The 11,931-nt window shown below is 41.5% G+C and overlaps 1 protein-coding gene across 6 annotated transcripts; it reads left to right on the plus strand.

The window, feature by feature from the left end:
• Positions 1-216: 216 nt before the first annotated feature.
• LOC117412155 (P2Y purinoceptor 4-like) lies at positions 217-10,667 on the plus strand. 6 transcript variants are annotated; one of them, XR_009308980.1, is made up of 6 exons: positions 217-509; positions 3,878-6,088; positions 8,397-8,483; positions 8,960-9,046; positions 9,829-9,928; positions 10,540-10,667. XR_009308980.1 is itself a non-coding variant. In XM_059001490.1 (2 exons), exon 2 carries the CDS (start codon positions 3,927-3,929, stop codon positions 4,965-4,967), a length of 1,041 nt encoding a protein of 346 aa, XP_058857473.1. In that variant the 5' UTR covers positions 217-509; positions 3,878-3,926; the 3' UTR covers positions 4,968-7,070. The 6 variants fall into 6 exon arrangements, 1 of the variants encoding a protein (XP_058857473.1); XR_009308981.1 differs by lacking the exon at positions 217-509 and adding an exon at positions 2,270-2,331; XR_009308983.1 differs by lacking the exon at positions 8,960-9,046.
• The last annotated feature ends 1,264 nt before the right edge of the window (positions 10,668-11,931 follow it).

Raw genomic sequence — 11,931 nt, forward strand, 5'->3', positions numbered from 1 at the left:
ACCTTGAATACACCACTTCCTGTTAAAAAAGATAGGAGGGTTCTTCTGCAGATTTGAAAGTCTGTTTCATGCATTTGTCCAAAAAAATGCTGAGCACATGTCTTAGTTCCTTTTAGTGCTACTAGAAAAATATGCATTTGTAAACAGTCAGGATATTGTGAATTACTTCTATGTGCAATACAGTAGCTGTGGTTTCCTGGTGGGGCTGCTACTGGGTTTTAGTAAGAGAGACAGACTGGGGAAGATAGCAGGGTGAGAGAGAGGGAGGTCAGAAGTGAGTTTTAGGGATGAGAGTGAAAAGTGGTGAGAGGGGAATACAGGAGAGATAGGGAAAGTGGACAGCAGGAAGTTGTTCGGGGTTTTTACAATATGAATTCTCCAGAGTGATTACTCACCCTGCACAGTAACGGACTGTTACAGCTAATCCCACGCACATTCCAGAGACACAGCAAAACTCACAGCACGCTGAGCAGAGACTGGAACATCGCAGGAGAACAGCAAGCGTAATGGTAACTGCAGTCTTATCCCGCTGAAGCTGCTATGAAGAAACACTTCAGCATTGTTCATTTCAGCATTAACAGTGTTTTTATTTCAGCAGATGTTTAGGCTTGTTTGAGTCTTGAACGGTAGTAAATGGCCATTTAATTGTATTCATTCATGTCATGTATAGGTAAATAACGAGAAGCGCGTACTTAAGTTAAAAACCCTTGAGGAGTTACATGTATTAATTCAACACAATATCCTTATACACATATTAAATCATCCAGATATTCTTATAAATGTATATTCAGTTATTCCTGTTATTGAGTGACCAGGTTAATACAACATAAGCACTTATCATGTTTATATGCATTAAGTCATATATGACTTACACTTTAAACAGTTATGCCTTTCTTAATATATAGGCTTACTCTATATCAGGTTCGAGATGCTTTAAGGAAAAATAATCATGAAGTGTGTTCTGGAAATCAGTGATTGTTTCTTTCGCCGATCGGTTCGAGAGCCTCGAGTGTCAGTCAACAAGCGGAGGAGCTTGATATGAAATCTGGGAGCGATCGCAGGATGATGGCACACCGCTGTCTTTTTTTTCATTTGAGTATTTATTTGACTTTATTCAGTTCCTGTCCTTCCTCGAGTGGACAGCGTCTCTCTCTTCTCACTGGCGTTCAGCAAGCCAGAATAGCAACACCTTATTTTTGTGGTTTAGCTCTAACTATGAGATCGTTTTTGTAGCTATGACCACATTACATGATAAAACAATGTAGGTCAATCAGTGGTGTTACCGCATTTCGTTTTAGCCTCTTCACACAGAGCATTCAGCTACCGAAGTGGGCAGGCGGCATCCTGCCTTGCTGCTGCAGACACAGAAAAACAAGATCTTTTCTGCATCACGTAGGACGCCCATCTACCTGTGAATCAAGTAAGACTCTTTCTTTATTCCCATCGGACCGCCTCGCAGGACAGGCAGATCCTCCGGAATCCAATTCCCGGCATCACAGGTGTGTTTGGTTCACCTGGGCTTCACCCTGCATTGAAGTAAAGTCCCTCCCTGTCCTTCTCTACAGTTTATCAGCTGGTCCATACACCAATCAGTCTGTTTATGGCATGCAGTACAAGTAGCCCTCACTATTTTTTCTGCAGCCTGTGAATTTAGGTCAGGTAGGTATCCCCAAGGTTACGTACAAAGAGCACAGCTCAAGGGGACTTTATTAGTATTCAGTACACTCACAACAAGGGTCACAAGTTTTTCTTGCCTTGCAAAGAAGTGAGCTGCAAGTCTATAGCCCAGTCTCGTATAGGATAGTTTTCAATTCGGTTTCAGAGATTTTCTGAATTCCGAGTTCCGAGTTCTGATCATGTACTGCACAAAAATATCTATACGTTATTTTAACCATTCATATTCGTACGATTTGTGTTAAAACAATGCAAGAAATCCGCACAACGCCTTAACAAAACATGAATTATTAAAATAATGTTTGTTTTTAAATCAGATCAAATAAAGCTCTCAGCTGCTGTCCAGACGGTTTCATGAATATCAAGTTAAGAGCGCTGTGAATAAGAGCTATGGATCATATGACTGACTATTCACAGACCAGTGAGAGTGAGAGAGAGAGTCAGAGAGAGAGACTGAAGCCAGAACTCAGTGTAGAGAGGGGCTGGAGGGGCGGGGTTCCTTCTTTCACAATGCAATCATGTTTTACAAGCCCCCTTTCCTGATCCTGCCCACACCCCAGCCAGTCTGAGTAATAACTGCTTATCACAGCCACACACTGACTGCACACTGCACAGAGCATGAACCAGGGGACCTACACACAGCACAGGAAAGAGAGTGTGAGTTCCTACAGCCTCTCTCTCTCTCTCTCTCTCTCTCTCTCTCTCTCTCTCTCTCTCTCTCTCTCTCTCTCTCTCTCTCTCTCTCTCTCTCTCTCTCTCTCTCTCTCTCTCTCTTTCTCTCTCGATCGATAGATATGCTAAGAGGCATGAATGATTGTGGTGAGGAGGCTAGCTAACTTAACATCTGCATTGTGGAATTCTCTCCTCTTGACAGATACAGTACTAGCTTGTGGTTTTCACCATCCCAGGTGTGAGGGGGGAGTATTTTAGTGCACTGTGAATGAGTTTTGCAACTTGCTTAGTCACTTAGTTAGTTAATGTGTACTGCATAATGGTTTTCCTGTTTGTTACAAAGCTGGTTTAAAAAAACAACAAGCAGACTCATAGTAAACTGCTAGCAGACTTTGTATTTGTACAATTGACTGTGTTAGAATTGTACAGTGAAATAAAGAGATTTTTTATTGTGTTTGTATAGGATAATACAGATTTCAAAAACACATACTGTGATGAACAATATTGGAAATTCGAAATTGATTGTTGAGTTATATTCTGTTTTGATAGATTAAATAGTAGCCTACAATAATCCTTCTATTCTGAAGAACGAAGAAGAGTTGTATGGGTGCTTATTGTGGTTTCTTTTCTAGGGTGCTTTTACAAACAGCATTGTATTTGTATCGCTTTCATTAGTGATGATCGACTTCTTTTTGTATTGAATTGTATTTCAATATTTAGTTCATTTAAATTAACTATTATGCTTATTTGTCATATAGGCTATAAACCGTTATTATTTTAAAAGAAAGAAAGAAAGATAGAAAGAAAGAAAGAAAGAAAGAAAGAAAGAAAGAAAGAAAGAAAGAAAGTCAGTGTATAAGCTTTATGCTTGACAAACACGCACTACCTGCAGTTTTTTCCCCCAGGAATACTACGCTCATCCTAAACCAGATCAATGCGGACAGCTTTCCTAATACCGCGAACCCGCCACGGTGACTCGCGCGGTATGGAAGTAGAAGTTTGTATTCTACTGTAAGAACATGCGTTCTGTAGGCTATTATGCCAGAGAACAAATTGCAAGACACACACAAACACTTTAACAGAACCACAAGCGGATCAGGAAACTCCCTGAAAACCGACGCCAAAGTTAATATGGATTGTTTTCTAGGAACGTTCAGTGCATTCTTAATTTATGTATGTTTTAAAAAGGAAACCTGGAATTGTAAAGGTGTCTAGATGTCTTGTTCTTTACAGGGCTGTACCTGGCTAGTTTATATTTCGTGTCATGGTCTTTGGACTCGCATTCTTGGCGAGCTCCTTTGCTTGTTGAAGGTTGAGCCGGCGCTCACGGTCTGAACAGGGCTGGGACGCCCAGCCGTGGGAGATGATCTGCGGCTCAAGAAGTCAAAGAAAATAATGTTCCAGCTTGCTGATTGTACTTGCTTTACCTTCGTCAGAACCGTTAAATAATCGAGGCATTGCCAATTGTTCACGTGTACTGTAAACACACTATTTAAGAATTTATTTATTTATGTATTTATTTTTACTACAGGTGTTCGTTTTATAAAGGAACAGGAACAATATAAAAAGCTACAAATAAGATGGACAAGCCACTCTACACCGCTAACGACAGCTGCCGCTTCAACGAGGAGTTTAAATACATCCTGCTGCCGCTTTCATACGGGATAGTGTGTGTGGTGGGGCTGGTGCTGAACTCCGTGGCTCTGTGGATGTTCCTGTGTAAGATGCGCCCGTGGAAGCCCAGCACCGTGTACATGTTCCACCTGGCCGTCTCGGACACGCTGTACGTGCTCTCGCTGCCCACGCTGGTGTATTACTACGGCAACCGGAGCGACTGGCCCTTTGGGGAGTGGATGTGCAAGATCGTGCGCTTCCTGTTTTACACCAACCTGTACTGCAGCATCCTGTTCCTCACCTGCATCAGCGTGCATCGCTACCTGGGCATCTGCCACCCCATCCGCTTCCTCAAGCTGGTTAAAGTACGCCATGCCCACGTGGTGTGTTTCCTAGTGTGGGGTGCCGTGACGGTGTGCCTTATCCCCAATCTGATCTTTGTGACCATCAGCACCAGGGACAACGACACGATGTGTCACGACACAACGCGTCCGGAAGATTTCGATCAGTACGTCAGCTACAGCTCAGCAGTTATGACCCTACTGTTCGGCCTCCCGTTCCTGGTGATTGTGGTCTGCTACTGCCAGATGGCCCGGACGCTGTGCCAGCCCAGGGCGGGGCTACAGTCCCGCCAGCAGGGTGTACCCAGTTCCCGGAGGAAGTCTATCAAGCTGATCATCGTGGTCCTGGTGGTCTTCGCCCTCTGCTTCGTCCCCTTCCACATCACACGCACCCTCTACTACACCTTCCGCGTGCTGGACGCCGACTGCATGTCTCTCAACTATGTCAACTTCGCCTACAAGATCACCCGGCCCCTAGCCAGCGTCAACAGCTGCATAGACCCCGTCCTGTACTTCCTGGCTGGGGATCACTACCGTGCCAAGCTGGTGAGCGCCTGCTCCAAGAAACCGCGCTTCTCCACGATCTCACTGGTGCCGCGCAAACGGCTCAACTGCAGCCTGGCCGTGGTCTGCAACAACCAGGACTCTGCCTGCACCGCAACCTGAACCGGAGTGGAGGGACGCTGGGGTTTCCACTTTGACACTGCTCACCAGTCGCCCTGGAGACAGGGACTGTAACTTAGTGCGTCCCAGTCCTTAGCCCTGTACTACAGGACAATGATGCAGCCTAGCCTGCCGGTTAAAGGAACCGTAGGTAAGAGAGGAGGTCTGAGACGTGGGAGGCAGTGGTCTGCTTGGCTCGCTGCACAGAAAAAGCATGGGATTTCAGACAGGGGTAACAAACGCTTCCTGTGCTCCTCTCAGCTCTAATCAAGCCTGCCCTTACATCAACCACCTTCAGAATTTCAATACAAGGCTTGCTATTAATACACTCACGCTGAGCATGAGCAGCAGATAAAGTGCATTAACTTTCTTTTAAGCTAAGCTAGCAAGGGCGGTTTGATTGCATATTGTTAACTGGAAAACAAGACAGTATTAGACACACACTCAAATTGATCATACCAGTAAAAGAGGTTTTTACTTTGTTTAGAGGCATTTTCTACAGACAACTGTATTTTGTATTAGTCATTTATAACTATGTTATTAAAACACAACAAAATATTTGTTAACATTCTAATAAAGCACTTCCAATTAAAAAGAACGCATTTAAATACTGGAGAAAGACTGCTGATGGGGTCAACTGATTCAAATTGTATTTATACCATTGTTTTTTTTTCATTTGTAGACTAGATCAAAGGGTTACATGTATTGCCATGTAAGAGAGGGAAACAGTAAGCAAAACAAACATAAAAACGTGTTAGGATTAAAAGCAAGTGGAAGGCTGCACTGTGTTGTCCTCTGTGCCTCAACCCCGAGGCAGCGGAGTCCCGATAAGAGTCCCAGCTGTCTGTGTAACACAAGTGGAAAAACAAATCCCATCTAGGGGCTGTCATTCAAAAGCCCCCCCACGAGAGGCTGAGGGGCCCTGGGCAGCCACCCAATTGGTTTAAAAAAAAAACAACACACCACGCGTTTTAGCAAAGAACAAAAAGTTGAACTGTTGTATTGTGTAACATACAGTACATCACGATGCACAACACACAGCACACAGAACATTGCACAATTAGCAAGCATGTCAATGAGCATCGTGGGATATGGAATGGCACAAGAATAAAAAGGGGGTTCCGGTAAGCTATGCAAGTTATGCTATTGAAATGTATTTGCCTTTAAGTTAAATAACATTTCTAAAAAGCCTGGTTTTGCACCTGAACAAAAAAGTTACTGATAGGAAGATCTACTAACATCGTTTGAAGAATTTTACTGCGAATAAAAAATAGATTTTTTGGAAGAAACTTTGTTTTTCTATCTATCTATCTATCTATCTATCTATCTAATAGATACCGTTTCCTTTAATCGTGTACAAATGCAGATGATCACAGTGCATTCGGACCGGAAGCAGATCACAGAATTACCAGACAAGGCAGCACAATGCATTTGGAGTACAGTACAGTACACTGCAGAGTGGTGCAATACATTAATTGATTCATTAATTTACAGTAAAACTCCCAATCCCAACCGGAATGAACTCTCCTTGACCCCAGACATTTGTTTCTAGCAGGATAACAAGGGCTTTATTTAATGATCTAGCCACTGGAAAATCCCAGCAGGTCAAAAATAACTTGATTCCGGGAGTGCCCTTAAGAAAATGATTATGTGATGTTGTTAAAGAAAATAACAAGCCTGAAAGAGGCTGCACTGCAGTGTGAAGATGGCACAGCCATTGTTGAAGCTGAAAGGTCTACAGGAAGTGTAAGGAGGATAAACAGCAGACAGGAACTGACTCAAGCCGGAGAGCGATCCAGTATATCTCTCTGTACGTTAAGTGAGTCAGTCTGCCAGGATTCCTTCAGCTGAGTCTCTCCCTTTGCCTTGCTGTGACACACCCTTCACATTGCACCTTGTTATTTCTGTGCTGCTGTACAATGAGGTGGGCAGCAGGTGTTTGGGACAGTAGGTGGGGGATCTAAAGGAGGCGGTGTGGTCCAGTGGTTAAAGAAAAGAGTTTTTAACCAGGAGATCCCGGGTTCAAATGCATATGATGCATAGTTCACACACCCTAGTCTCTGTAAATCGCTTTGGATAAAGGTGTCTGCTAAATAAAACAAATAATAACAATATATGTGTGTATTTATAATAATATTCCAGTACAGAAACATTGGCACAACTTTTTATTTGACATAATAATAATAATAATAATAATAATAATAATAATAATAATAATAATGATTAACTGGAGTAAAAACGTAATCCTATCCTGGGAAACCACTATTAGCAAACAGATTCGAGTGGCGTTTGAAATGTTATTTATTTATTTTCGCATTTTCGTTTTATTTTAATAGAGGCTATATTATATTTTAATATACACGTTTAAATTTCACGAATATTAAATTGCCGTCTGCTGTCGTCACACTTAGTGCTGCATTGTTTTAAAAAAGACGTCATCACACAATGGTGTGACGTCATTGTACACACCCCACACGTTTTGTTGTCCATTACATTGTTTTTTGTCTTTGAAGACGCACCGCCCCCCTCGATATTATGGGCTAGATGGAAACGGACAGGCCTCGGTTGGTCAGTCACAGTCGCGGCTCGTCGAGATGTGTTTTGGAATAAGCAGCGAGTGGAGGTCGCTATGTGTCGTCTGTCTGTTTGTTAGCGTGGGTCAGCCGGCTTGTGCTGGTAAGCGCAGTCAGACTGGAAGCACGAAGGCTGTTCTGGTATTTGTTTAACCATAGCGCCCTCTGGTGGCGAATTCAGATACATGATTATTTATACATACAAATATTAAGATTGTTAAATAATAATAATAATAATAATAATAATAATAATAATAATAATCCATGTGTTTAATAGAAATAACAGTTCAGTTTGTAGGTTTACAGTCAAAAGTGTTATTTAAGATATAAAGTACTTTACAGAATAGTGAAGCACCTTTACTATAGGAATAAAGAAAACTATATCCAGGTTTTAATTTTTACAGTTATACTTTTATGCATCTGCAGGCATTTACGACATTTTATATCAAGGTAATTATTTTTCATAGCTATTTATAGTACACAAATACCTCTAGGTATTATTATTATTATTATTATTATTTATTTCTTAGCAGACGCCCTTATCCAGGGCAACTTACAATTGTTACAAGATATCACATTATACATTATTTCACATTATACAGATATCACATTATTTTACATACAATTACCCATTTATACAGTTGGGTTTTTACTGGAGCAATCTAGGTAAAGTACCTTGCTCAAGGGTACAACAGCAGTGTCCCCCACTGGGGATTGAACCCACAACCCTCCGGTCAAGAGTCCAGAGCCCTAACCACTACTTCACACTGCTGCCCAAGGTATATTTCATGTTTTGTATTGTTTTATTGTGCAACAAAAGCACCCTTAACATAAAGCTTGAATTCTTTCTGAACCTCAGCCCCGATACCCAAGTGGAACCTCCTGCCAGCAGGGGTCTTGAGAACGGCAGGGTACCCCCCAGTGCAACACACCGGGACGGGTGCTGGTGAGTGCCTGGTCATTTTAAAGAAGCTGTGGGTTGAATCAATTCAAATGAAAGTCCTTTCTTAGCTTGTGTGCTCATTACAGATGTAAAGAGCCTGCTGAGAGATCAGGTCCTGCAGCCCCAGCCTCCACATCTGGACTGATCACTGCAGACCTGAATAAAGGGGGCTGATCAGAGACACGCCCACTGGAATTGAATTACAGGAATCATACAGAGAGAAAGATAGATAATTCCATTGAGGGGTGCATGACATCACAAACCACAAGAGCAAACGCCACATGGTTTTTTTTTCCCTCTAATACTGCAGCCAGTAAATCTTACCTAATATACTGTATATTGACATTACGTCATCTCACAATATATTTGTGTTCAGCCTTAACATGTGCGTGTTTGTTAAAGGAGCAGCTGAGACCTCGGGAGTGCTGGTATGATTTCGTACTGTAAAGTTCACCACTTGTTTCTTGTGCCTGTTGCAGTGCGGCACAATCGAGACACCATTGCTAAGGGCAGCTCTGACCCGAGCAAGACGACAATAGGACTGATCACTATTGACTGGAACAGAGGTGGGTGACGGCACTCAGGGACCATGTAGTGTCCACGCATTCCCATCGACAGGACCTGCTTTATCAAAACGACGGACAGGGATTAGACAATAAATTAGAGCCACCTGCAATATGCAACACACACTTTTACTTTAAAGGGCTGTCTCTCAGCCTCACAAGACTGATTATTATTATTATTTATTTCTTAGCAGACGCCCTTATCCAGGGCGACTTACAATTGTTAGAAGATATCACATTATTTTTAGATACAATTACCCATTTATACAGTTGGGTTTTTTTTTTACTGGAGCAATCTAGGTAAAGTACCTTGCTCAAGGGTACAGCAGCAGTGTCCCCCACCGGGGATTGAACCCACGATCCTCCAGTCAAGAGTCCAGAGCCCTAACCACTACTCTACACTGCTGCCCACTGATCAACCACAGTCGATATACTTTATGTCCACTGCTGTTTATTGTAATTTTTATTTGACATCGTGTTTAACATTATGCCCCTAGGGATGCTCAGGGTTCTAAGTTGGATCTTTTATCCTCATCTCACTGACAGGGGACAGAACCCGTAACAGCAGTGTATCCCACATCACTGCCTGTTCCAATATATTTTGTGTGTTTTGATCAAATAAAGCTGGATATCCACAAAGCGGTTGGCTTCGAGTCAGTCAACAGTCAAGTTTCAAAATGTTTCTCGGGAGCTTTGCGTACGGGGCCCTATAACATTGATGTTCCAGTTATGTTAAGGTACTAAACAGTTTATAAAGCTGATCAGTGTGTTCTCCTTCCTTGCAGTGTTTCCCGGCAGTCCAATCCTTGCTAAATGGGGAGTTGTCAGCTGTACGGCTGTCGGTCTAGCCTTGGTACTGGGACTGGTGTTGTGGTACAAATGTGTGTAAGTGCTTTTAAACATCATTGAAACCTGCTTTAATAAACAGGTTTGTATTCATTTTAGCCCGAGCACTTCGCACAAGGAAGGGATGGTAAAGGGTGACTTTGATTGACGTTTATGAAATCCGAAATGGTACAGAGAGGGTTCATCTCAAGCACAGAGTCAGGCTAGAGTAGGATACACATTAAACAAAGTGTGAGTGAGCCTCTGCCTTGAACTGTTCACAGATACAAGAGAAAGAAGAGAAGGAAAGAGGAGGAGGATGAAGAAATTGGTGCCCAATTAAAGAGAGAGAGGAAAGAGGAGGAGATGAAAAAGAGAGAGAGGGGAGAAGAGGAAGGGGGAGAGGGGGAAGAGGGGGGTGTAGAAACAGAAACAGGAGGAGAGGGAGAGGAACAGGGAGGCGCTGTAGTGGAAAAAGCCACAGGTAGGTCACAGAAAACGACATTGTCAAATTCAAGATATGTATAATTCCGTATTAAGAAATGTAGTAATAAGATAGTATTATTAATAATAATAATAATAATAATAATAATAATAATAATAATAATAATAATAATAATAATGTTATATTGAATTGCATGGGTTTTTAAACCCTTTTTTACATTGAACAGGAGACAAAGAAAAGGAGGGAAAAAAAGAAAAGAAAAAAAAGAAAGAGAAGAAAGAAAAGAAGAAAGAAAAAGAAGAAAAGGAGGAAAATGAGAAGGAAGAAAACACAGAGAAGAAAGACAAGAAGAAAAAAGAGAAAACAGAGAAAGACAAGAAGAAAAAAGAGAAAACAGAGAAAGACAAGAAGAAAAAAGAGAAAACGGAGAAGAAAGTGAAGAAGAAAAAAGAGAAAACAGAGAAGAAAGAGAAGAAAAAAGAGAAAACGGAGAAGAAAGACAAGAAGAAAAAAGAGAAAACAGAGAAGAAAGAGAAGAAGGAAAAAGAGAAAACGGAGAAGAAAGAGAAGAAGAAAAAAGAGAAAACAGAGAAGAAAGAGAAGAAGGAAAAAGAGAAAACGGAGAAGAAAGAGAAGAAGAAAAAAGAGAAAACAGAGAAGAAAGAGAAGAAAAAAGAGAAAACGGAGAAGAAAGACAAGAAGAAAAAAGAGAAAACAGAGAAGAAAGAGAAGAAGGAAAAAGAGAAAACGGAGAAGAAAGAGAAGAAAAAAGAGAAAACAGAGAAGAAAGAGAAGAAGAAAAAAGAGAAAACGGAGAAGAAAGACAAGAAGAAAAAAGAAAAGAAAAAAGACAGCAAGAAACAGAAAGGGGAAAAGAAAGACAAAAAGAACTGGAAGAAATAAATGAAAGTGAAGAAAGGGAAGAGATGATTGAAAGGAAGTGATAAATGCACAAGATCTGCGCAGAGAGAAGGAACTCTCGTGCTCAGACCAGCTTATCTGTTTACTAAAACTTTCATGAAAGCTGCAGCTCTTATGAATGCACATCCAAATGAAGCATTACTGTTGCAGTAATAATGCCAGTGCTATATCAACTAAGGCAGTCATATAAATGACAGAATCACTGGTTATGTTCCCGCTGTGGATCCAGTTACAAACCGGTAATTGTGTGTTCCAAGCAGAGCTTCCCCATGCGTGCAGTAGAGGGCAGCATTGCTTTTTTGGTAAGCAAATCCTGCAACTAAACTCTGTGTTACCTGCTGAAAATTCCAAACCACTTACTGCTGATCAACAAGAGATGTGTGAATTAAAACACGCTCTTAATGGTTTCTTACGGGCACCCAGCATGCAGTATTTAAACCCCTGCAATTCGATTCCTTTAAAAGTGTGGACCGCAGCTTTAGAATTTTGCAGTGAAGGAATTTTGAATTACAGTCTTATGAAAGACCAACCTGCTGTTTTCTTATATAATATATATGTGAGGCCTTTTGGCGAGTTTACTTGTGTTGTAGCGCGTTGAATAATGGCAGTAGATGAGTGGAAGTATCTGAAGCGTTCAAACTTCATTTCCTTCTGCTTTTACTGTCTCATTACGTTTGTGTTTGTGTTTTATTAGAAC

Source organism: Acipenser ruthenus, chromosome 26 (genome assembly GCF_902713425.1).
Source record: "Acipenser ruthenus chromosome 26, fAciRut3.2 maternal haplotype, whole genome shotgun sequence".
Taxonomy (NCBI): domain Eukaryota; kingdom Metazoa; phylum Chordata; class Actinopteri; order Acipenseriformes; family Acipenseridae; genus Acipenser; species Acipenser ruthenus.

Coding starts and splice junctions, on each gene's coding strand:
- LOC117412155 (XM_059001490.1), top strand. CDS start 3,927: ATGGACAAGCCACTCTACACCGCTAACGACAGCTGCCGCTTCAACGAG.